General features: G+C 40.7%; 2 protein-coding genes and 1 long non-coding RNA gene across 4 annotated transcripts in view; 1 reads left to right on the plus strand and 2 right to left on the minus strand.

Annotated features, from left to right (window-relative positions):
• LOC131988167 (uncharacterized) overlaps window positions 1-18,747 on the plus strand; it is a 48,826-nt gene extending 30,079 nt beyond the window's left edge. Inside the window, exon 3 of the long non-coding RNA XR_009395858.1 lies at window positions 18,237-18,747. This is a non-coding gene — a long non-coding RNA (uncharacterized LOC131988167). The remainder of the gene's footprint in view (window positions 1-18,236) is intronic.
• Window positions 217-16,616, minus strand: hivep2b (HIVEP zinc finger 2b). Of its 2 annotated transcripts, none has more exons than XM_059353196.1 (7): window positions 16,568-16,616; window positions 6,586-10,571; window positions 5,757-5,914; window positions 5,420-5,595; window positions 4,547-4,645; window positions 3,677-4,458; window positions 217-2,848 (listed from the first exon to the last, which is right to left on the minus strand). In XM_059353196.1, exons 2-7 carry the CDS (start codon window positions 10,465-10,467, stop codon window positions 2,453-2,455), a joined length of 5,493 nt encoding a protein of 1,830 aa, XP_059209179.1. In that variant the 5' UTR covers window positions 10,468-10,571; window positions 16,568-16,616; the 3' UTR covers window positions 217-2,452. The 2 variants fall into 2 exon arrangements, with proteins under 2 accessions (XP_059209179.1, XP_059209178.1); XM_059353195.1 differs by lacking the exon at window positions 16,568-16,616 and adding an exon at window positions 12,847-13,903.
• Window positions 18,748-18,908: 161 nt separating the features above from the next.
• fuca2 (alpha-L-fucosidase 2) lies at window positions 18,909-26,031 on the minus strand. The gene is made up of 7 exons (XM_059353205.1): window positions 25,678-26,031; window positions 24,502-24,689; window positions 24,067-24,406; window positions 23,338-23,548; window positions 22,407-22,597; window positions 21,057-21,165; window positions 18,909-19,748 (listed from the first exon to the last, which is right to left on the minus strand). Exons 1-7 carry the CDS (start codon window positions 25,863-25,865, stop codon window positions 19,611-19,613), a joined length of 1,365 nt encoding a protein of 454 aa, XP_059209188.1. The 5' UTR covers window positions 25,866-26,031; the 3' UTR covers window positions 18,909-19,610.
• Window positions 26,032-26,063: the final 32 nt, after the last annotated feature.

The raw sequence follows: 26,063 nt of genomic DNA on the forward strand, positions 1-26,063 counted from the left end.
TTCACCAGAGGATGTCACTGGTAGGAGTCTCTCCAATTCTTCACTCTGGAGAGATTTTTTTTTTCTACCACATCGCCTCGAGATAAACTGTGAATGATTTCATCTGATTCCTTGTGTGCTCTAATTTGAACCATTGTGAGTTATGCAGGAGGAAAGGTATGGGAGCCATTTTGAATAATAAAGTTGAAAACATGAAATAAGCTGCAACACACATCATTGGGTTAGAAGTATATTCTTTTAAAACAATTTTGAATTTAATCTGAAAAAGTAGAGCACCAAACAATAAAGTCCCCATAGCATAAAAGAGGCACTCCATCCTGACTAACCAGTTTTGATGCAAATAGCTAAACAACGGATTGGCTACTGAGGTTTTTTTTTCCCTCAAAAGATCTTAGCTGAGAGGTAAAATGATTCGTCCTCTGTGTGTTTTACAGGGAATTTCATAGACATGAGAGGCACAAAGCAGTTCAGTAAATATGAATACACAATAAAAACAAAACACAAACACAATCTGAATACATACTGTATGCCAAAGCAAATAGAAGGCTTCACTTTCCCTTCACATTTTATGAGCATTCTGCACCGTTAAATCACGACAAATAAAATTACATGAAATCAAAGCTACATACATTTTCTCAGAAAGGGAAACACAAAATTAAAGCAGTGCACCTTTTAAATTTTTTTATGTAAACATGAGTGAACAAAGTGTTTTCTGAAATCCATTCTCAAACTGGTAACATAACCACTTGAAGATGTGAATACACTTTTTTTTCCTTTTTTTTTCTAAAGATGAGACACACGGTGTTAGCGATCAACACTGTGCTATTTTCGCCCTCATTAAACCTCCGTTACGTCAACTGCAGACTTTTTACCTCTTAAAGAGATATAAACAATCCACATAAAAAGTTTTCAGAATTCAACACTGCAAAAATAGTTTAAATCATAAAAATACACGTATATATACAGAGAAGAAGTAATGCATTTGGTGAATGATTACTTACATTTTGAGCTGAAGCACAGTAATAGTCAACCAACTCACGCTGTTAACATCATTACTTTAGTATTACTTACAGTAAAGTGATATTGATTTATCCAGTTACACTTGAAATGCAAGAAAACATACTATTGACTGATCATCATAGCCCCTTGAATTTGTGTGCAACATGTTTCACAAAATGAGAAATGTGAAAAAACGACTGGAATGTTTCAAAAACCACAAGAGAACATAACATGTTTTACTCCCTTATTTTCACTGACCACGTCAGTTCAACATCAAAGATGAAAGGATGAAAGTGCATCGTCAAAACTCATAAAATGCTTATGGTCATCTGTATAAGAGAGAGAAAAAAACGCTGTTTAATCAAAGCAAAGACATGAGATCAAAAGCAATGCCAGCGTGGCTCACTGCATAACTGCATCACTGCTGCATAAGTACAGATATACCATATAAATAGTAGTCAAATATTTACCAGTATCAATAAGTGCTCACGTTCTAATATATAAATACATCTTACAGTATTCATAATTACATATTAACTTCCTCTATTTTTGTGCAATAGCAAATCCCATGCATTTTTACCAAGATAAAAACCACAACATTTAGAAAAATGCAACATAAGAAACATTTTTTAAGATTGTTTCACATAAATCAAGCTGCATCCGTCTGTCAGCAGAACTGACGGAACAAGAAAGAAAAAGCTTTTCTTTGAGCAAACTCTCTGACAGCGCCGACACTTCTGAATAAAGAGTACCTCGACATTTTTCCTTATTCAACAACAACCTTCTCATAACAAAATGATGAAAAGCAAAATAAAGGCACAGACCCTTGCCGCTTGATTAAAAGCACCAAACTGCACAAGAAGCGTCTACTTAAAATTTGGTCAGACTGTTTCATAATACACATACTTTTCCCCTTATAAATAGTCTTTATTTACTGCACTACTGCATCACACCTTGATATGATTACATTAAACAACAGTCTATTTTCAAAGTACACATACAGTAAAATACACTGTTTGTATGCATCTAAGAAGGAGTATATGTTAAGGACATTTGTACAGAATCCATAAATATAATTTATGTGCAATTGTACGCAAACTACTATGTCAAACAAAGGCATATTAGCATAATATCTTTCCATATTGCACCTGCACCCAATAATGATTCTCCACCTTGCAAGACTTCCTGCAGCTCATCCAATCATGTCAAAGAATCTCTGAAGAGAAGAGCCCATCAGACAGGGTGGGTTTCTTCTTCATTGTGAGGGTTTGATCTCCTCTCAGATTTAAAAGGAGCTGTCTGGAGCATGTGCAAGACCAGAGGAAGTGTTATTATATTGCCTCTAATGGGATAAAGATGAGGTTATGTGCCTAAAGGGCTGAGGACAACAAGGTTGCAGGTGTAGCAGGAGTTCCTGGGTTCCTGGGTCAAATCAAGGAGACAGAAAAAGGTTTCAGTGAGGGTCCTCTGTGGTGATCTTCAGCGAGGCGATGGCTTTTAAGCAGGTCTGGACGCTCTCCTCTTGTCTGGTGTCCCCAACGCCGGGGTCGAGGCTTTTCTCCTGAGCGGCCTGGTGGGAGGACAGCTGGTTCTGGCCTCTGACGTCCTCTCCACCAGACTCAGGCCCGTGGACAGATCCCTCCCTGCTGCTGCAACGCTGGCCCTCGCTGCTCTGGGGGCTCGGCGCCGAGGAAGGAGGGGAGTGTAACATCTGGAGCCCTCCAACGGGAACGACGGGGAGCAAACTGTGGGCCTGCTGCTGGGAGTGAAGAGGGAGGTGGCTGAGGATGTTCTGGTGATGAGAACTGGCAGCACCAGGCAGACTGGAAGCCAAGCTGCTCCTTTGATCCTGAAAACGACATGTTGGCAGCGTTAGCGGCAATTTCAACATTGCCAAGATCATTTCTCATGTGAAAATATATTACAGTTAGCAAAAATGCACAAGTGTGAGAAACTCAGCATTAAGTAAACCTCAGACAGCACAAGGAGAACGTACACTTACAACTCTAAAGAAGTTTTGTGGTATTCTATATTCTTGTTATTGTGAACAAACCCAAAGAAAAGACCACAACAGTCTGTGTCTGACACATTCTCTTGCCTTTCTGTAGCACAACTCATTCCTTCTTCTAAAGACACAACTCTTAAAGAATGTCTTAAAGACTTCTACATAACTTCCTAAAACAGGTAAGCACCATAGTTTTTAAGCAATCGTTACTCAAATAGAGTGAAATGTTGTATTTGTTAGGGACTATTTTCAGCTGTGGATTAACACTCATTTGGTGCTGTAGTGAGTATTTACAAGTAGAAAGCAAATGTATGTGGGATTGATTTAAAGTAATCCGCAGTGTGTGGTCAAGGATAATGAAGCAATATGTCACCCAGTGTAACAGTGTGGCTCACTGATGAGTTTTTAATGAAGAGGAATGAGGAAACAGATTTACCAAACTTCAGCTGTGATCAATTGTGATTTCAATAAAATTGCAGTCAGTTGTTCAGTCCGACTGTCAGGTAAGTGTAGCAGTTCAGAAAGACATGTTCAGAAATCCTTCAAAAAAATGTGGACTCTATTCCAAAAGATTAGCACTTGCTCCTTTGCCCATGGCTGAAATTTCAACAAATACCCAAAATTTGGCAGCCGGGTAGTTGAACTGGGCGCAGAGTGCTTCATGATACATACCATCTCCATTTCAAAGGCTCCTTGATGTTGAGCCATCTCCATCTTCGCCTGGTGTCTGGTTTTGTCACCGCTGCCTCTGTGTTGGTGCGAGCCTCTACGTGGTGAAACAGCCCTGAGCACGACTCTCTGCCGACCTCTGATTGAGGATTCCCGCTTTCCAGCCAGCTCTGGTCCCGGGGACATGGGTCGTTCAATTGAGCCCGGGGAGAGGTGCTGAATGGGCGTAAAGCTGGGCGAGGCAGGCCTCAGCGGGGAGGTGTCCCATCTGGGAGAGGAGCGACCTCGCGGGGAGAGTTCTCGCCTCGGGGACGGGTAACGCAGGCGTGAAGGGGAGGGCTCCCTGATGGGAGACTCCCAACCAGGAGAGAGCAGACAAGAAGAGTAGGGGTCAAACAGGAAGCTGGCCTGGTCTGGAGACAGCATAGTCAGAGAGTCTTCATCCATGGACTTCTCTCTCTGGTCTGTTGCAAGGACCGGTCGATGGTCGGAGCCCGTCCGCCTGCCAGAGGACTGCTGGCGGACATCAGCGCCGGGCAGAGAGGTGAGGGAATAGCCGTGGATAGCGGCGTTGGCTGTGACCGCCAGAGAAGTAACTCCACAAGGCTGAGGACTCGTGCTTCTCGAGCGCAACTTCGGAGTGGAGTCACCCTCGTATTCGTCGTCCTCATCGTCGTCTTCATCAATTTCGTCAGCCTCTTCGTCCATGCCGTCAGAGTCCTCGGCATCTGAGAACTGGTGTTTGGTTGTCACCACCACCTTGGACTCTTGTTGGCTGTCTTCCACTTTAAAAGACAAATGCATCAGTTTAGTTGGATTTATTCGACAATACTTAATGCATGTAGAAGAATATAATATATGTCAGTATCTTACCATGCTCCTGTATCTCTGTGTCGTCCATCGTCACTGACACTCCAAGTTCCAGACATTTTTTCATGTGCGCCTTTGACTTCATATGTTTAGTCAGGTTTCCTGCGAAAATAATTATAAAATAAGTACATTAACATTTCAATTTGAAAAATATGTATTTGTTCTTCAAGTAGCAGATTTACTTTAACAGATTTTCACCCAAGATTTTTTGGATTGTTGTTGATTGTTTCGACTGAAATGATTCAAGATATTTTGGGGAATCATATTTGTATCATTATTCTTGTCTTCATTTAAAAACATATTAAAATGCTGAAGGTATTATGGTATATGTACCAAAGAAAGATTTTTTTAAGTCTAGAATACAATTTCTAGGCCGGGACATCACTGCAGCACCACAATACTTTCCGATTTTTTTCCTGAATGGCTCTTTGACACATATTTTGTCTTTAAAAAGGTTTGCACCTCCTGCGATTTGGATGTTCTTTTGGATATCCATATTGCACTTTTGATCAAATTTCAGGAACTTGTGCAGCCCTAGTATCCACACACCCAAAGTTGGTTTTCATACTACAAGTGGATACTGATCCCCTTTTAGAGAGCCAAGTCCAGCTCACAAGATTCTCCCAGAAAATAAAAGGGAAGAGAAAAATGAGGCTGCAGTGCAAGTGCTGATTTTGCAATGTAGTACCTCTAAATAGCAGCAAAAACTACAGTGTTTACTGCAGCTGCATTTTCTCCCCAAAATGTGATACAGGCACAGATTTTTTGTGTGTTTTTTATATTTAACAATGTAATTAAACACTATTAGACCTCAATTTGTTTAAACAAAAAGTAAGTAGTAGTTTATTCTACTCAACAAGTCTAAAGAGCACTCACCTTTAGTTTTAAAAGCAAAGTTGCAGACCCTGCAGATGTACGGCCTCACGTCTGTGTGGGTCCTGATGTGTTTTTTCAACATGCTCGGCTTCTTACAGCGAATACCACACTCCTCACAAATGTATTTCCCTCGGCCTCGACCTCTGACATACACGTAGTCTTCATTGGACTTGTACCTGAAAGATAAAAACGGCAAGAAAAGATACATAAAACAGTCTTGAATAGGTAAAAAGAGCACATATGGACAGATAGAGTAACCACTAACGTCCTAATATAGCTGCTGCATTTGCTGTCAGCAGAACTGACAAGTGTTATGATAACTAATATCTTGACTGACCCTCCCTCGAAGATCTTAATGCGTGTTGGCACTGTTTGGGTTGTGGAAGCCTCCCTCTCTTTCCACTCCTCCTTGGCAGTTTTCACTCTGCAGCTGATGTCTTTCACCTTCTTCCCGTAGGTGATGTCCACCTCTTTGGGCTCCGGTTTCCTCTGCAGCTGAATCAGATGAACAAACATTTTGTTAACATCCATTTTAAGTGGACACTGTATCGACAACGTAACGTGATGCTTCCTATATTGTATGTCACACATGGCGTTACACAGCATGTTTTGCAAACATGGATTATGCTGCTGGGGAAAAAAAGCAGCACAGATATCTCAAATTTTGTTCATTTTCATGTTTTCTCAAAGCTTTGTTGGGCATGATTCTTTTCGTTATTTATTAATCTTTTCTGCCAGAATCCAATGCAACTGAGAAAAACTTTTTGCCAAGACACACGATGTTTACTTGAATATAATTTTGGTAAGCAAGTGATGAATCAAAGCTTGTAACATAACTAGCAGCAGGCAAATGATTTCAAGAAACTTGCCAATAGTGAGTGAACCTTCTGCCAAAAGATTTGATGTGAGCTGTTTGCCAAATTCTGGATAATAACGTCCTTTAAACTTTCTATATTTCAAACACTTATCTCTTGCTGACATGAAGTGGAAAAGTGCCCAGTACAGCTTGATTAAAAGTATTTACCTAAAGTAATAGTGATCCAAGCAAGACCAATTAAGTATGTCATCAAAAGGGCTTTGGTCTTAAGGTCCAGGACAAATGGTGTGTGAGTGTTTTCAACAGTTGTTTGCTTTAGAACAATGCAGAGATGGGATTATTCTCTCACCTGTTCCACAGTCTGCCTCCACAGGATGAGGGATGACACCAGTTTCCCCGTGCCAGGCTGACACATGGCGGCCACTGTGTATATAACCTTGTCTCCCCTCTGTTTGGACCGCAGCAGAGCCAGAGCAGCACTGGTACTCAGCTCAAGAGGGTTCGGGTTGTGGGAACTCACACACCAGGTGGCGTACACGGAGGAGAAAGGGGCGCTGCTGTGAGAGCAGCTCGGCTTGGTGTAGTTGAGATAACACCAGCTCACACCTGTCGTCGTGCGAAGACTTGGAAACTGAGATAACTGTCTTGAATGCTCCGTGTCTGAGATCATGACGTCTTGACTGGTAACCAGCTGCGCCACCATATCCATCTGCACTCGTTTCTCCATGCCAACTTCTTTCACTTCGCTGACTGATATCATGGAGTAAGGAGGTGAGCTGGTTTCCAGGGAGCTACTTTCCATAGCTGACTCAACTTCGTGGTCAGCGGCTTCTGTCACTTTCTGTTGAACTGTGATGAATTTGCTCTGTGAGTCATCCTGAGCATGAGGTGTGGATGCACCCTGCATCTCTGACCTGTGCCCCTTCTCTTCACTTAAATTACATTTTCCCAGCTCCACAGCACTCAGCTCCTCCACAATCTGCCCAAACATTCTTTCCTCTTTCACACGTTTTTGCTGCTTGACCTCCATGAAAAGGTCCAGGCTGCTGGCGGGGGACAGCATCCGTTTGTTAGTTCCACCGCTGGAGGCGTTAGTGGTTGAGATAGTTCTGGAGGTCAGAGAGAGAGGGATGCCTGTCTTGAGCTTAGCTGATGACAAATCAAGGGCTTCAACACTGAGGCTGTGCGTCGAAGGTGGTCTGGTATAAGCTAATACATTATGAGAATCAGGGTTTCCAGACAAACGTGGAATCAGATTCTGAGAGGTGGGTGTAGTGGAGCTAACACTGTCATACTGATTGTCGAAAATCTGTGATACTGAAGTGTACGTGATACTGCCGTAGGATGGCACATGAGTCTGTATTCTTACAGGAACTAAAAGGCTCGGATGTGACAGCTGGGGAAATGTATTCCCAGTGGAGAATATTGGCAAAGTCTGCGGCAGAACAGCAACTGCTGTGAATGGAGGGGAGGTGCTGCTGAGGTACTGCGGAAACACTTGTGATGGGACTTGTGTTACCTCAGTGTCCATATTCAATGACTCCTGCCGCACCAAGTTTCCCCTCCTTCTCTCCCTCACAGCCGAGTGGCCAGCACTGATGTCCACGTGTCTAACTTTGGATGTTGGAGAAAGACTGCCATAGTCAAATGATATACTGCGTACCTCTGGGAACTCCTTGCGCAAGTTACACGGCGCCTGCTCTGAGGAGGAGCGTCTCATTTCATGTTGTTGACGCTGGTTGAGCACAGAGAGGGAGTGCCCACTCCCTGGCACTGCTAAGAGCTCTAGTGGTTTGCCAAATTCATCCTGCCTGGCTGGAGAGACTGACTTCAAACTCTCCTCCCTGTCAAAGGAGAAGGTGGAGCTATAAGATAAGTTGCTGTCTTGGCTCGGGCTGCGGGACAGACTCGTGCAGGCAGACTCAAAACTAGATTCACCAGAGGAGTGCTCGATGTCAGCTAAGCGTAGCCTTTTCTTCTTTGGAGGGAGCTTTTCTGGAGGGAATTGTGCTAAAGTTTCACTCCTTTGAGGCCACTGAAACTCCTCCACGTGCTTCTCTGGCTCCTTCACCTGCACCTCTGGAGCTTTTTCTGGACTGTCAGGCTCTACTGTGACCCTGATTTCTGGGACTTGTATGTTGGGCTGCCGTACAAGTTTGGGGCCCATTTGAAATGATTGCCTCAGCCTACTGTCACTCCTCTCTAACTCATATGATTCACTTGCCTCCATCGCTTGAAATGAAGAAATACTTTCCTGTCTCTGCCCATGATACTTGTATGATTCTGACTGTTCAGAGTGAGGCCTGTTTATAGAGTTTGTGTGTTGGATGACAGAAATTACATTCCCTAAAGTTTTCCGAGCAGACATTTCATGGCTCACTGATATGTCCATGTCACACCTGTCTATCTGCGTTAGCATACTTGAAGCATGTCCTTTTCCCAATGCCATAATGCTAGCAGCAGCTTGTTTTGTATCAAAGTCCTTACTTGAATCAAACATTTCTTCACACTGTTCATGATGGGCCTCATATTGAACTGGCAAATCCTCCTCTTCCCTCTTCTCTTTCCGACGCTTCCGTGTTGCCAGTTCCATTGCGTGTCTCTGATGGCTCATATTAGATGCCATAGAGGGGTAATTTTCCATTTCCAATCCTGAGGGTGAAATGCCACTCTCGCTCATCTTTCCGTGGCTGTCTGCATCTGTGTGGCCATCATGTGCGGAGAGTTCGAAAGCAGCTTGCCGCCTGAGTCTCCTCATGCCCCCGCTGCTTGTTCTCTCATCAAAAGAGTGGCTGCCTCTGAGGGCTTGAGGCATAGTCAGACACACGGCGGAGGATGTTGGCATCGAATTGCTTCTTATCAGAGTCCCCACATCAGAGCCAGCGTCTAACTGCGGTTCTTTTGCCTCTTCCCTCGTGAATGACTTTGTGTTTATTTTGATTGACTCAACCGTGTCTTTTTCTTGGGTAAAAACGCGGGAAACACCTTTCTCCGAGCGCCTCCCTGTATATTCACTTGCGTCCGTGCTACAAGCCACAAAAGCAGCCGTCTGTTTAGGGCTTGGCCTGTAGCACTTCCCAAACATAATTTCTTGATAGGACTTAGCGTTAGTGTTCGGTGGACCGGTCTGGTGCTCGGTACTTTCGGAGCGCGAGAAGTAGCCGGAATCCGTGCTGCCCTTGCTCGACTGACTCGGGAGGGACAGATTGTGTTCAGAGTCGCTGCTTCTTTTCTCAGATAGCCGAAGTGCGAGCCTCTGTTTGATCGTGCAAGATTGAATTGCACGGCTAGCCTCGGCAGCAGCGGGAGGTGCATTGATTTCTTGGGGCTGGGATGAACCATCCTGAGCTGACATCGACGTGGCTCCCTTTTTCTGAGCAATGAGATTTAGTACTTTTACAGCAGTGTTATCTGATCCCTCCACTGGAGAGTCCAGCAGCAGCAGCGGGTCGTTAAGAGTGTCCTCGTCCGTGTCCGTGCTTTGCTCAGCATCAGAGAATAACTCTCCTTCCCCTTCAAAAGACCCCTGGTCTGTGTTGGCATTGTAAGAACCAAGTTCTGTGAGTGGCACTGTTCCAGCTTTGACCGAGTGAGCGTGGGACTTTCTGTGTTTATATAAATTACTCTTGGTTTTGAAGGAGAACCCGCAGGGGACACACGGATAGGGCCGTTCACCGGTATGTGAGCGAATATGTTTTTTAAGCACGCTGGGTTTGGCACATGCTCTTCCGCAGTAATCACAAACATACTTCCCAGGCTTTTGCGGTTTCTGCTCCACCTTACACACAGCCTCTGACAGCTGATCCATCCCTGAATGGGTACACTGTTGTTGGACTTCAGGTGAACTGGTGGACTTTCTGTGAGTTGCAGGTCCGGGGGATTGTGCAGAAACTGAGTGACCTACAGTTTTCTGTCTTCCAATGGGAAACGGTTTTGTGGACTGCAGTGGATACGAAGACACATCGTAGTCTTGATGGCTTGTGGACTGAGTGTGGGAGTGCTGATCTTCTAATTGCAGTGATTTCCCTGAGTCAGACATTTCTTTGAAACCACTTGTGTCTCTGCTGTGACCTTCTTGCAGTTGTTGGTGCCACCCCTTGCTTTCCAATTCGACTGATGGACTCCTCCTAGTCTGTGCTGGTTCTGAAGTGCATTTTTTCTGTGCAGCAACATTTCTGTCCTGACCCTCAGCGGAGCTTTTCACCCCTGCAGTAGTTTCAAGTGACTCCATGAATCCAATGTCACTTTCTTTGGGATCGATTTTCAAGGACACTATCTGTTATGTAACTGTAGTGATCTTAACATACATGTGAACTGATTGTGGGGAAGGGTCACCTGAAAGAGATCAGACAGAAATTACAATTAGACAAACATGGATGTAGGACAAACAATCACCTAAACTAGGACCAGATAAGGATGCACAATAGGGCTATCAAGTTAGATAGTTCAAATCCCCTCCTTGAGAGGGAGAGGTATTCAAGGCTGTTTCCCAAGTCCTTCTAATAAAATCTGAGTATAAAATTCATAATGAGCTCCATCACAGCAGGAATGGAAAAACATTATTTTCTCTTTAACAGCCTTTTTAAAAAATCCAAAGGTACCTCATGCCAGTCCTGGCAGATCCCCCTGTGAACATGTGTGTAGGTATTTCAAGGCACATGCTTTTAATCTACTATGTGTGTCATGAACGGCTGTATGTGTTTCTTGTGTGAGTTGAATGGGGATCAAATTCTTCATGACAGTAGCATCTACTTTCAAAAACCTCAAAAAAGTCAACACCTTTTCCTTATTGTGAAATGTCCATTTTATCGATATATTTTGAAAAGTATTGCTTCAGATTTTGTACATTTGCTTGCCAAATATAGTGAAAATGATCTACCCTAAAAAAAAAAAACAGAAGATGAGTGAAGAGTATGGTATGTGTGTTGATGCGTGCCAGCAAACACAGGTGACATTGTTACTGTAGATCATGATCAATGAAGTGTGAAGAGTGTACCTGCACCCCTGTTGATGTGGTATTGACATAAAATACCTGAATGGTCTGTTTTAATCCAATGCCATGATCACATCGCAACATGTTTACACTCCCTGCCTCTCGTGGGATTCAAACCCTTTAACCTGTCTGTGTCACTGGTGTCATCGCTTCCACACTGAGCTGCAGGGAACCACATACAGTCTTGTACATAAACACGCCGGACTCCAGCTAGAAGCATCATTATCCCCGTGGTTAAAGTGAATTGCTTCTGCCGCTACACTTCGTTTCATACCATGGGGATGGGTCTCTGAGGGCACGTCATTTCCATCTTCTTAGTATCAAATGCTGTGTCCTCCCTAACGAGGTTATGTAAGATTATCTGGTTCAAACCCTCTGAGTTCCCCTTAATTAGGACATCCTCCGACTCGCACTCTCTTTCTCTTCACTCCCTCTCTTTCTTTGTTAGCGCACCACACACTCCTCAGGCATTAACCAGAGGATACGAATCCAAGGTGACTCTCGAGATGCCAAGAGATGCTTGAAAGCAGCCGTATGGATGATAATCTCCCTTTTGTGTCTCCCCCCCCCCTCCTGCAAATGCCCCATTGCCTCTTTTTGGCTGTTCATGGTTCAGTAGCTCTGTTTTCGGACAGATTTGAGGGCTTCTTCCAGAGCAGGATAGAGAAAAGATAATGAATGATGGCGAGGGCTGCCTCAGATTGGAACGCTCCATGTGTCAACAGGGAGGTTTACGGAGGTAAACTAAGTGGGGTGCCTTGGGGGGGGTGGGGGTAACAAAATTGAGAGGCCTGGTAGGGAGCTCCCCTTCAAGGTCGGTCTGACCTCATTGCTTAGTTTTCCATCCTCGGTGAGCTCCGAGTGGAGGGAAGGGGAATATGGGTGCAGAGTGACAGCGAGATAAGACCCTCAGAAACAATGCATACCTTTGAACTAAGCTCGATAGAGAGGGAACAGAGCCGACATATTCAGAGTCTCATTGACAAGTCTCGCAACAGATTCAGACTTTTTTTCTTTCGTATAAAGACTGCAAATCTCTCACTGCAAATCTCTCTCGCTCCCGGCAACAAGCACTAACCTATACAAAAATATATGACACAGCAGCAATGACGTGCAACAACAGGAGGCAGGTGGGTGGCAGTAGGTGTGTTTCAGGACGATTGTGGGCTGACTGTGGTACAGTACTGTATGTCCGCATGGATGGAGAAATGACTTAATGGAGAGATTTATCTGAACGGCAGATATTCACGGGGCACATCCCTTACTGCTTTCCACACAGGAGAGAGGACAATGAGCAAACAAATGCTGGCTACGGAGAGCACCGTTATGCCTCTGCATTACATCATTAGAGGCGAAGTTGGCCATTAAAGGGAACAGGCATGAAGCCTCACGCTGACAACAAATCCATAAATATCATAAGGAGATGACCGGCTTCAGAGAAGCTGGATGGTAAAACCCTCTGTGGTACTCTAACAGCAACATAGCACATAGCATGCAGATTCAATCAGCAGCTCTCACTGTGATCAGAATGACATAAAGCACACAGTCTGATGGGAAAAAAGCCTCAGCTCATACAGCAGCTGACATTCAGATATCAAATATAATCCTCATACAAACCTGACATTTGAATAGTCCCCTGTCCCATATCGACAGTCACATGTGACATTCCTCATGCTGCATAGTCCGTTTCTCCATTCTCCTCATGTCGGCGTAACAATAATGAAATAAATTAGCAAGGTAAAGTCCCATCAGTCATGAAGCTGCTGGCTGCCTGGGTGTACATTAGAAGATCTATTGATGCGAGCTAGTCACCAGAGAAAATACCCAACCGTGACGTGCGGACCCAGGCACAAAAATAGCAAAGGGGCCCTGGGAGGGATTACACAACAGCCCACGTTTAAGGACGCTTTTCCTCTCTCTCACTGTGTTTCAAAGCACAGCAGCAGCTGCCTCACACTACACACAAAGTGGGGAGTCAGGTATCATGATGCAAAGAGCTAAACATCACATTTCTTACATAGCTAGAGTTCATTCATCCCCAGATTTAACCATTTATTTATTTTAGCCTCATATTGCGAGATCTGGATGAAGATAAATTCACTCAGGTACATATTATGATCAGAGTATAAGCAGAGCAGAGGAGAAATGAGAAGCACTTTGAAAGACACTAATCACATGGTGCAGACGCTCTGAATATACATTTCCTACAGCGTGATCCTATTCAGTTTGTATATGGAGAGGAACTCAATGAAAAGACAGCATGTGGCGGGCTGTGAGGATGCTGCAAAAATTAGACATGTTCTCCGAGTCCTGAGACACCCACAGCCTGTTCAGAGCCAGTTCTCTCCCATCACGACAGGATTCGCTTTGTGAATGGAGAGAGTCGTGATGAGGGTGTCATTAACACGGCAAAAAAACTAGGACAATACTGCAGATTATGTGCAGCTGCAAACCTCATCTTGTGAATCAGATGTATGAGTTCAGTGTGACATGGTGCTATTACAGCCTCGAGATTAACTTCTTCTCAGTAAATACTTCCTTGTTACATGACTATACCAAAAATGTTATTCTGTAATGATGCTATTTTTATAGCAACAGATTGTTAATTCACTGCATTGTTTACATGAACAAGTGACAACTTGTTTTTGCCTCATATATATCAAGATTGGAATAAGATGTAAGATGTTTCACTATATAAAGCACCTTATCACCATTCAGTGATAACCATAAGTTCTTTATTTAGTTTTTCTATTATAATTTCTTACATCTATATTATTTATATTTCTGATTTTCCAGTTCAAAGCATTTGATGTTTCCTGATCAACAAGTTATTTCACAGCACTCAAAGGAAAGATGACCCGAAAAGGCAACTAACATATTTAAAACAACTAAGTGCATATACTAAAATTCTGTGTTAAAGTCCAATTTTCAAGGTATTTGCACTTTATTTTCATACTTTGCACTTGTAGAGAATTGTGTTTTTTTGGCATCTTTTTTTTTATTCAACAGCTAAAATTACAGTTACCTTCCAGATATTTTACATACATTGCAAACTGTAAAATTAGCTTACAATACAGATAGTTCATTTAAAAGTTTAAAAGAAGTTTTAAAAAATGCTCCATTTTGACTTTAAATTGCTTCTTCTAAATTAAAGCAAGACTGTGCAACTTTTGCTGAACACCATTCACTTGGCTGATAAACGCTCAAATGTAGCATTTCAGTTGTATAACTTACTTTTATTTCAGTAAAGGATCAAAGGACGTTTTCTGCCATCAGTATTTCTACATTCTTTACTTATTCTTAATGCCTGACCCTGATTTCCCTCAACATCAGACAAAACTATTTATGGCACGCAGACTGGAAGAGCCTATGTTTACATTTTACCAGGCTGTGTTTGGCAGTGAGTGGTACATTAGACAGCTTAAAGGAAGAAGGAGATACTTTTATTATTTATGTTATATTTTATAGTTATGGCACAAGCTGAGGCAGGATCAAAACGGGACATCCATAAAACAAGTCAACCTTGGTCGGCCATTCAACAGATGGAGAGAATTACAGGATTTTTGCCTGTTAATCTTAGACAGGTGTGTAATATGTCTATTTTATTTATGAAATACATGGCGGGACATGGTTTTACATCAATATATGAATTAAAGTTGGTGGCTAAAACAAAGTTTACGTTGATTCACCATTGTCATATTACAATTGTTAATCTTATAAAGCCACAAATACATGCATTAGCTCATCCCTATGGATCCTGCAAACGATAAAAAATAAAAATAGTATCAAAAATTAGTTGCATCTTACTTTCACTCGCCTCCAAAACAAATGCACCTGCAGCAAGAAGATTTTTAGGACATGAGGCGGTGGTGCTCATGGGAACAATACCGATTTTGTCCACAGGGGGCGCCAAAATCAAAACAAAATAAATATTTTGGGAAGTTGTAGTTGCGTTAAAAACTGTAATTTAATATTTTGAGGTATGTGTAGTTTACTCAGTATTAGTATTTGCAGTATTTTGTACCTTTCCCTTATAATTATTGTAGCTTTTACTCCACTACCAGAAGTTACTTTGTCAATAAAGATTTTAAATGTGAAACATGTGAGCTTAGATTACACTGCTATTAATTAAACTTCACAAATAGTCTACCTGAGCACCACTTGGACCAGCCACAGGAAGAACACATAAAATACCCACTGATTTTCACATGAATTTTAATTTTAAGTGATCGTTGGATACCTGCCAAAATCTATTTATATCATAATTTGTTTAGAAGCTGCTCTGAATACAACAAACCGAGTGTTTGACCACTCAGTCATTTGTGTGAAACTTTGGCCTTTCAACACAATATAATTTACACAACTATAAATACTTCACCCGCTTTGACCATCCTCCTCAGTTTCACTCTGTGCCATTGGGTGAGAACAACTGGGTGCCTCTATGAATAGGAGTCCTTGGCTTTGGGCTACGGCTAAGGCATATTTAACAGAGGTCTTTCTCTTAACATAAAGCTTACACACACAGCAGAACAAAGGCTTTGAACTCATGTAACGGCTTATAGTTGAACTTAACCTCTTGAGTCTTATCCTTAATTTCCTGCCAAGCAAAACTGTAATTTCACAGTGCATTTTCTTTTGAAAACTGCAACTCACTGTGTGCCGAAAAAGCAGTGAATGCAGAGACTGTGTATTGACAGAGTCCGTCCACAGTATGGAATTGCAGAGAGCTATTATTAGCTTCTAACAAGCCGAAGATGAAGTTGAAGCTAACTAACTGCACTGCAGCTGAGATCCATTATGCTGTATTCAGTATCTAGAGGAGCGGCACTAAAATGGCTGATACTCAATGTGCAGTGAAGGTCAAGTCGCCCATCTCTATAAATATAATGGTCTGTCCCCCAGGATGTTCCACACTGCTTGGCATTTCCACCATCGAAAGCTACACCGCGGCTCTGCTGACCGGCTCAAATCTGCCACAAATTTGCATGTGATTGAATGCCACACAGGCACTCGACTACTAGCAGGCCTCTAATGATATTAGTGGTAAAACAGACGGGAGGAGGGGGGGAGACAGAGGGGACAACACAGAGAAAGGGGGGGAGGAGAGAGAGAGGGAATGTTTATGAATGGAAGGAATGAGGTTTTCCTCCCTGCTGGCTGTAGTGGCTGTCATATGGCTCACTGAGATATCACTTACAGGGGACACTGCAGGTTGAACAAACAGCTGATACAAACACCAATAAATCTGATATAAAAACCTTAAAATCCTGCAATTCTTCGCTTCTCACTCGATGCTTCATTAATTCATAAAAAAAAAAAAAAGAGAGAAAAACTTCACCTTTTGAATCAATCGACCACCGTTTCATTTATCCGTCAGCTCTCTCAAACCGGGCGTACTTTATGCCATTATCGCAGCAGTACCTGAAAATAATCTTGACATGATTGTGTGTTTCCATGGCAACCATGCCAACGTCTGTAGCCAGTTTTTTTTTTCCCGGTTCCTGTCTACATATATAATTACCACCACAGATTACATCACCGAGACTGCAGAAATGAGTGGAGAAAAACAGGCTTCAGCCACACAGTGCGTCAATACTGTATGTGGTCTTACAGGTTAGACTTCCTGTGTTGATTAAAAAAGAGTTCAGTACAGTTTGAATGAGCCTGAAATCACATAAAAAGAAAAGGTGAATATGAAATAATGCTGCCTTTATTTAGGTCATGTACCACAATGTGGCAAATATTTGTCAAATTAAATGTGAAATTGATGTTTAATGCAATGCACTCTGTTTACAGTGTGTATTACATTGCACATTGGAATGTACTAGAGCTGAAAGGATTAGAGATGCAATAGTAGTACGGTTTGTTTATTGACGGTTACACCATGTACATTTGCTCATCCAGTTCGAAAACAAATGCAACTGGATGTCACCTGTGTGCGCAACACCATTTCTCCACCACTGGCTGTTAGACTTGTCAGACACACAATTTAGTTTTTTTATTTCTAAGGAGAGATTTTTGCTCCTTTTTTCCTCCTAATTTATTGTGTTGAAAGAGAGATGTACAGCTCTCTTATATTTTTATTTCAGAAGAGAGGCTTTTATACACACTTTCATGATTTATGATTGAAGCGTTTGTTCAACCAAAAAAAAACTTTTGTTTTTATTCCTTTAAGCATAATTCTAACTGATAATCATATTAATATTTGTATAATAACATATTAAAATGATATTTTCTGAGACACTTATCATAATACCATAAACATCTCAAACTGTTTAAACCCTATTCCTAAGTAGCACTATCAGCAACTATTTTAATAATTGATTAAACATTTAAGTCATTTTCTGGGCAAAAATGCTAAAAAAAAAACAAACAAATAAATTAAAAAAATCCAAGTTTCAGCTTCACATATATGAATATTTTCTGTTTTTTTGTTTTGTTTTATGGCTCTTTGATACTTAACTCACTAGTTTGGGATTTAAGACCAATGACATCTCTTAGTTTAAAAGACAGTTATTCCACACAATTACTCCTTACTCCTTTTTTCAAGAAATTAAATTACAAGTAAATCAATTAGTCTGAGATTGGCAACAAGCAAAAAAAGAATAACTTCATGTCAGTTTTAGCTTTTGGAAATTACCAATTCACTCACCAGATTGACGTTTAAAGTAATCAAAACTTTAAATGCTATTTTTGTTTTTAATTAGTTTACTAAAAGCATTAATTTTGACAACATAACATAAACTGTATAATAATCTGTTAATACATTGTTTTCACCTTTATATGTCAAAGTTGATAAAGTGACTTGCCGATGATATTTTATCTTTAAATTGTTATTTTACAAACATCAGAACGAAATAAATGTGAGCTAAATGGTAAAAATGAGAAAAAATTGCCACTTTGACTGAAACGCTGCAGCCCGGCTGTATGTACACAATCCACCGTAGGCTACATTTGTCCTCACATGATTTGCATCCTCACATCTCTCTGTTGTTGTTGTTGTTTAGGGGGATCAGCTGTTATGTGCGGGACCCAGGCTGGGGATAGCCTGCTGAAGGGGGGAAATGCACGGACGTGAGAACCCCTTACGAACCCCCCATCTGCACGTCATGGAACATTTGCAGAACAGGGACCTCCCACCTTAAAGGCGTGCAACTGGGAGCAGACACAACAGTGAGACCTGCCCTGCACCGGACTCACCATCTTAGGTGACAAATACACCTCTTTCTATTGTAGATCGGCGGAGGGAGAAGAAGCACGTAATTAACGGCTGTAAAACACAAGTATGAGCGCGGCGTGTGAAGCAGCGGGGGGCAGCGGCTTACCGGTCACTGTGCAACATGCAGATCACTTCATTTCACCGATAGTTTTCTCATGCATGACAGGCAATCTTGTTTTCCCGGGTCGCCTGTGCACAGCAGGGTGTAGATATCAGTTTTGCTCCGTCAGCGTGCTTAAAAATGTCACGCAAGGCCAGAGTGTAGTTACACATGTGATCAGCAGGGGGCGCTAACAGGACGCAAACATGCAGGTAATCTAGGAGTATAAAAGTCAAATGGATGCAATAAGAGCATATACAAATGAAAAGAAACGATCTATTGAAGAAATATTCTCTTTTTTCCATATGCAAAACATTAAAATATGTTTAAAAATAATAACAAAAATAGAAAGAAAGATGATGGTGCTTTAAGACTTTTTATTTAACCATTCCTTCACATTTAAAGCATTCATTTCTACATTGATCAGTTCTACAGACTGCATTTTAAAAATGACATAAAACAGGTTGGTTTTAAAAATAACAAGTGCAGAAAAATTGTTAAAAAAAAAAGTATTAAAAAAATCTTTTTACATCAGATTTCACAAGTTGAATGTATATATAAGCAATAGTTCGACTTTTTTTGGATGTAAAAATTACTTTAATGTACCACTTTTATGTTAATTACTTTGTATACTACCAGATGACTAAAAGTAATGATGCATCATCATATATCAATTGATTTATATTTAGTTTTAATAATCTGAGTCTGCAAAGTAATCAAAGTGTAGTGGAGTAAAAAGTACATTATTGCTTCCAAAAAGAGTTAAAGTAGTATATTGAAGTAAAATACCTCAATATCAAGTACAGTACTCGATTAAATGTACTTTTATTCCACCACTGGAGTCAGAACAAAATGCTTAAATCCTAAAAGTGATCCACAAAATCAATGATCATGTACTAATGAAAAGTAGTTTTTTAAAAGACTGTAATAGTGCACCTCACAGAGAGGACAGTGTATTTTATGGGTGGTGTTCAGTGAGTTTAACATAAAAAGAATCAAGTGATGTGTCGTTCTTTCGTCCTGCAGCTCTGTCAGTCGCTCTTCAGCTGCTCTGCTTTGACTTTAAGTGGCACCTGTCAGCCTCAGTGTCCAGCCCCACTGGCATGGCATCTGGCTGAAGGACAGCTGAGGCAGGAGAACCTGCAGGCCGCCGGGCTTCACGGGCTCCCACTGCACAGACCCGTGACCCAGAAGCTCCACCTTTTTCAGAACAAAAGCAACACACGAACACCGTTGACATGTTGACAGAAAGAGAGAGAAAAAAGAGAGAGAGAGAGCTGCTCTGTGAACAATGAGTCAATCTCATTTCCCAGGATGCAGTGCGGTTATTGGACATTCCAGCTGAGTTTGACCGATATATATTGAGTCTTTAATTAAATACTGGCCGGTCATTTCTTTCTCTGCTAACATGATAGAGGTTCCTCCCTCACTGCATCAACAATCTGTAAATCCAGCAATCAACAAGCAGATTAATTCACTTGATCAATTCATACCATTAGATCTTAAACAAATAGTACATTAACTGATTAGTTAATTTTCAGAAAAACAAGTGGCAACTATTCAAAAATTGTTTAGACATTGAAATATTTTTCATCCGTTATTCTTTAGTTCAGCTTCTCCAATGTTAGGCTTTGTCTTGTTTCACAATAAACTGAATTATTTTGTGTTTTTACACTGTTGGTCCAAGAAAGTCTTAGACTATAGGAAATAGATAGTTTTAATTATTTTCAGATTCAGTAATTCTTTATTTTAGAAAACATAAAACATGTGAAGCTGCTTTCAAATATGTATTTAAATCAAACCCTGACCTTTACTGCTAATTATTAATATCTTTATCTCTTCACTCTGTATACACGCCAGACCAAAGTGTTTGACATTGATACCGATACCTTAGAGAAAACCCCAAGAGGACAGCACATAAACTGAACAAATAAATAAGGATTCCTAAAATCAGGCTTCTTAGAGAATTAATCCAGTTATACACTGAACTGGGAAAGTTTTTGGTTGAAAAATAAAGTTAATGGTATGAACAGTCATGGAAAAAATTATTAGACCACCCTTGTTTTATTCAATTTCTTGTTAATTTTAATGCCTGGTACAACTAAAGGTACATTTGTTTGGACAAATATAATGATAACAACAAAAATACCTCAAAAGAGTTTAATTTAAATGCTGATATCTAGCCATTTTCCATGGTTTTCTTGATAACAACCAAAATCATTATCAAGAAAATGGCTAGATATCAGCTCTTAAATTAAACTCTCGAGTTATTTTTGTTGTTATCATTATATTTGCCCAAACAAATGTACCTTTGGTTGTACCCAACATTAAAATAAACAAGAAATTAAAGAAAAACATTTTTTCCATGACTGTATGTAGAGTTGGTTTCTAGATTACCTAAAACAGATCTTTGGCATGTTTGTGCTACAATTATTGTTTTGCTGAGCAGTCCATACTTTACTGTTAAACTGGCAATAAGCTAATAGATGACTGAAGCTCCAGTCTTACCTGAGTCTGTCCTTGTGTCGCCACAGGTTCATTCAGAATCACTGATCCATTATTTGGCCACTCGAGTAAAATGGCAAAGATGCTCTTTTCCTGTGGTTTGAAAGTGTACCTGTCAAAATACACATAAAGATATTATGAATAATAAAGGCTTCTGTATGAGCTTAAAAATATCATTAATAATATCTGATCTTATTACACTTTAGTTAGTTTGACATCATAAGAAGGACATTCAATCACACACTATTCCAAAAAATTGACAGAATGCAAGTCCAGCTCTTCTGCAATAATGTGGTTATTAATATAAAGTTGGCCAAGTTTCAGGTGTCCAGGTGACCAGACAGAAAAATCACTTAATAGGTACATTAAAAGTACCAATACCTCACTGAAATAACTTCACTACAAGAAAGTCCTGCATACATAAGTACAAAAGTATCAGCAGCAAAATGTAAACTATCAAAAGATAAAAGTACTCGTTATGTAGAATGCTCTCAGATTGTTTTATCAATTCTATATATATTACTTTATTATTATTATTGATGCTTTTATGTCAACTGCATTTTACTTTTGTCAAGGAAGGGCTCATTTTAACAGCTTATTATACTTTTATGTGGTTTAATTTATAAAAGTGTAATCATTTAAATTGAACACGTTTAATGTTTGTCTCTTGCTCCACAAGGGACTGATCTGGCTCCTTTCCTGTTCACACTGTACACAGCGGACTTCAAATACAACTCTGAGTCCTGCCACATCCAGAAGTACTCCGACGACACTGCTATTGTGGCGTGTATCAGGAATGGACAGGAATCTGAATATAGGGATCTGATAAAAGCCTTCAGTGACTGGAGTCACAAGAACTATCTCCTACTGAACACCTCAAAGACTAAGGAAATGATCACAGATTTCCGCAGGTTCAAGCCCCTCTTCAGCCAGTGAATACCTGTGGGGTGGACATGGAGGTGGTGCCAAGTTATAAGTATCTAGGTGTATACCTGGATAATAAGTTGGACTAGTCCCTAAACACTGACGCTCTCTACAAAAAGGGGCAGAGCTGCCTCTTTTTCTTAAGGAAGCTCAGATCTCTGGACATCTGTGGTAAGATGCTGCAGATGTTTTATCAGTCTGTGGTGGTAGTGTGGCAACTTTTGGTGAACATAAAGTGTCCTTTCGAGTTGCAATCACTGTGAAAATATATAATCCTCCCTTCACATTGTCCAGTTTTGGGTTTTGAGTTTTACAACATAATATCAACAAAAAGAAAAACATGTTCTCTAAAATTCCCTTTAAAAAAAAGGAAAAAAAGGTCAGTAGGTCACTGCAAACCAAACATACAAACACACATGAGAAACCCACCAGATGTTGGGAGTGACGGTGTCATTCTGAGCCCGCCATGCTGTTGTGTTGTAGATGGACTCCCCATTGACTTTCAGCCACTGACCCATCTGCCTCAGACGCTCCTCAAAGATGGGAGCGATCCTCCCATCGTGTGTCGGGCCGATGTTCATCAACAGGTTTCCCCCACAGGACACAGTCTCCACCAACGTCTGAAACACCAGGTTACATTGGATAGAAAAGACTTCACTGCTTCACTGCACAAAGATTTCCTTACAGCTGGAGGGCACTGTTCCCTCACAGCAAACACAGGCTCATCTCAATAAATTAGAATATCATAGAAAAGTCTATTTATGTCAGTAATTGAATTCAAAAAGTGGAAATAAGACATTATATAGATCCATTACACACAGAATGAAACATTTCATGTCTTAATTTATTTAATTTCTTCTAATTATAATGATTATGGCTTACATTTAATGAACACATATAATTCAGTGTCTCAAAAAATGTTTAATATTACACAAGACCAATTTTAAAAAGTATGTTTAATATGGAAATAGTGGCCTCTGAAAAGTATGTCCATCTTTATGCACTCAATACTTTGTTTGGGCTATTTGACTTGAACTACTGGAAATTGACTTTTCCATGACATTCTAATTTATTTAGATGCACAATTTAGATGTATAACCAATTTTCAAAATCAATTACTCATCTAAGCCATTTTTAGCCAACAATGCACTAACTTCAAAAGTTCTAGCTTCTCAAATGGAAATATTTGCGGATTTTCCTTGGCGTCAATAAAAATAAACTGATTTTGGTTGGGATTTTGATGTGCATTTTCCACTATTTTCTGATATTTAATCGATCATAATGAGCAAAAGCCGTTAAATCACGAATAATTATTCTGCGCAATGTCATAAAACAGTTTACTGAGATACTGGAGTCTCACCGCTACAAGCTGCTCGATGGTGAGGTAGTCACTGAGAGGAGCGTTGCGTCTGTAACCCCAGGACTTTGTGTCGATGGTCATGCAGTTTTCCCACTTGTGTTTGAGCAGGTGACCTGGCTCGTAGCGATCAGCACAGGTGTAATATCCACCATGGTTGCAGATGGAGCCAGAGCCCCAGCGATCATTCGTCACCACCGTGTCCCGCACAGGACTGTGAAAAAATGCAAATTAATTGAGTGTGCTCGAAAAAGCACACTATATACTATTCACCGGGCTTATTCTTATTCTTCTGTGTTTTTTCTCGATCGACTACTCCTCCCAGAGTTTTGGTCGCACATACACTAAAAAGGTATCAAATCGACCGGCTCGGCCATGACAAGTGTGCTATGACTTTTCTAAGGGTTTCGACAAAATGTTTTCAAATTATTCTGCAAAAACTCGCCAACAAATCTTCCCAATGTAACTCTATGGAGAGGCTGGAGTGGATGACATCATCGCTAGAGTGCAGAGGGAGAAAAAAATTTGTCAAACTGCACTCGAGGCTGCAAACGCCACTCTACAGAAATAATTTATACATAGAAACGTAGGAAAATTGGTCTTACTCAAACAGTAAACAGTTCAAATTATAATCTAATGTATGGGTAGAGTCAAGCACACTCAAAATTTATTTAGAAATGTTCTAGTTTACTGTATTATTATTACTGTATAATGTCAATTTAACTTTATTACCTGTCATTATAGAGCCAGGCTAAGAAACCTGTGCTGTTCCAGTACGTGTCAGGTGCATCTCCGTCCCCATCAGACCACAGCACCTCTGGTTTGTACTTGCGAATGAGCTCATAAAGCTCAGGCAGAGTTTTACTGGTAGGAAAGTAGTTTGTAGTGAAGACATTGGCAGCGTCCACTTCAAAGAGCGGATTAAACCACTCAAAGAGGGAGTGATACAGCCCTAAACGCAGGTCACTGTTCGCACGCAGGGCACTCGCCACTTCATCAACCAGATCTCTTTTTGGTCCAACATCCACTGCGTTCCAGTTCCAGGAGCTGTTTGAGCCCCATAGTGTGAAACCTGGAAAATATACAGAAAAAAAAACAATACATGGCATTTATACTTCAAATTTGTCGAATTAAATCCTCCACTGAAAGACAGGATCATATCCATACCTTCATGGTGTTTGGTGGTCAGGACGATGTACTTTGCTCCCGATGAGGCAAAGATGTCTGTCCACTCTTTGGCATCAAAGAACTCAGCAGTGAACTGTGGTGCAAAGTCTTGATACTTGAAGTATGGAGGATAATTCTTCTGCATAAAGTCAACATACGGCTTTAGTTTTTGCTTCTGCCAGTACCACCTGAAACAGAAAACAAAACAGGCTTTTGTAATGTTTGTTATTCTTTTCTCATATAAATATATTTATTTAAAAAAAAGATGGGCCTATTTTATTTCAAAGGCTATTTTTATTGGAGATTTTTTTTATTTAAATGTGCACTTTATGAAGCTTTGATTTTTTAAAAAAGGTACTCCTGTTATACAGTATTTATGTTCACTTAAATAAACGGTTTCAATAAAACTACTTGTGACATGTCATATTTGGCTTTGACTTTGACTGAACATTTGCTCTCAATATTCAGCCTAAATTGGGGTATGACTTTTGGTCCATATTGCCCAGCCCTACTGTATGCACATGCATTATCTAATACAGCTTGCCTGGATTTCCACTGGAGATTGGGTCAATACATGTGCAATATTATCCCTAACCCCACACGTTTTTAAGTTGAAACCATGTCATGAAAATGTTAAATCATCACTATCACCATACTCAACTCAGACCTGAAAACAAACCCACTGGTCCAACAGCACTAATCAGGGACATCCACAGCTAATGCAATGCTCTGCACTTTATATATTTTGCACTACTGTTTAATTCATACAATGGCACTGAGTTGATGGTATAGTGCAGGGATGGGCAACATAAATGCTGGAGGGGGCCACAATTTTTCATGGACACTACCACAGGGCCACATATAGGACCGTGCACTTAACCAGATATGATGAAACTGAAATTTTAAATGTGTTGACAGTGCAGTAACTTAACATATTTCACGCTCAAATGCATGTATAACAGTATAAATAGGAATACAAAAAGTTTGAAGCAAATACAAAATAACTTACTGTGATTTATTTCTTTTTTTCAGTGCAAGAACAACAGACATTAATTGCAAGAAGTAATTTTGTACATTTTTACACTGCACTTTTAAGATTTCATGCTCAAATACATGTAGAGGTACTGAGGGCCACTTCTAGTGATGTAATGCAAGAAATAAACAAAGAAAACTCACCAGAACCACTCGCTGCCGAAGCTCGGAACAGAGAAAACCCCCCAGTGTATGAAGATACCGAACTTGGCCTGATCGTACCAGTCTGGCAGCGGTCTGGAGTCGATAGATTTCCAGTCCGGGTCGTATTTGGCTCTACTGGTGCCGATCAACACCATCGATAAAAGGAACGAAACAGTTAAAACTCCCATTTCAGGTCAGTCACCTCGTTTGACACTTTGTGTACACAAAGATCCGGAGAACTGGGCTATCACGTGATAAAGCTGACGATAAAAGAACACATGATAAAGCGAAAGTCATGACAGGAACAAGACGAGAGAAAACCTCTTATGAAGAAAACGTTTGGAAATCATTGAAAACACTTGGAATGTTTGGTTTGTTGACCGTTG

This window comes from Centropristis striata, chromosome 16 (genome assembly GCF_030273125.1).
Source record: "Centropristis striata isolate RG_2023a ecotype Rhode Island chromosome 16, C.striata_1.0, whole genome shotgun sequence".
Classification (NCBI taxonomy): domain Eukaryota; kingdom Metazoa; phylum Chordata; class Actinopteri; order Perciformes; family Serranidae; genus Centropristis; species Centropristis striata.

Bases quoted from the DNA above. Each gene is read 5' to 3' on its own strand.
- hivep2b (XM_059353196.1), bottom strand. From the start codon at position 10,467: ATGGAGTCACTTGAAACTACTGCAGGGGTGAAAAGCTCCGCTGAGGGT. The intron at 4,646-5,419 runs GTGAGTGCTCTT...TTATTTTCGCAG, and splicing joins CTTTGCTTTTAAAACTAAAG to GAAACCTGACTAAACATATG. The intron at 4,459-4,546 runs GTAAGATACTGA...TGTCTTTTAAAG, and splicing joins CACAGAGATACAGGAGCATG to TGGAAGACAGCCAACAAGAG.
- fuca2 (XM_059353205.1), bottom strand. From the start codon at position 25,865: ATGGGAGTTTTAACTGTTTCGTTCCTTTTATCGATGGTGTTGATCGGC. The intron at 23,549-24,066 runs GTAATAAAGTTA...ATTTTTTCACAG, and splicing joins GCCTGGCTCTATAATGACAG to TCCTGTGCGGGACACGGTGG. The intron at 22,598-23,337 runs GTGAGACTCCAG...CTGGTGTTTCAG, and splicing joins CCATCGAGCAGCTTGTAGCG to ACGTTGGTGGAGACTGTGTC.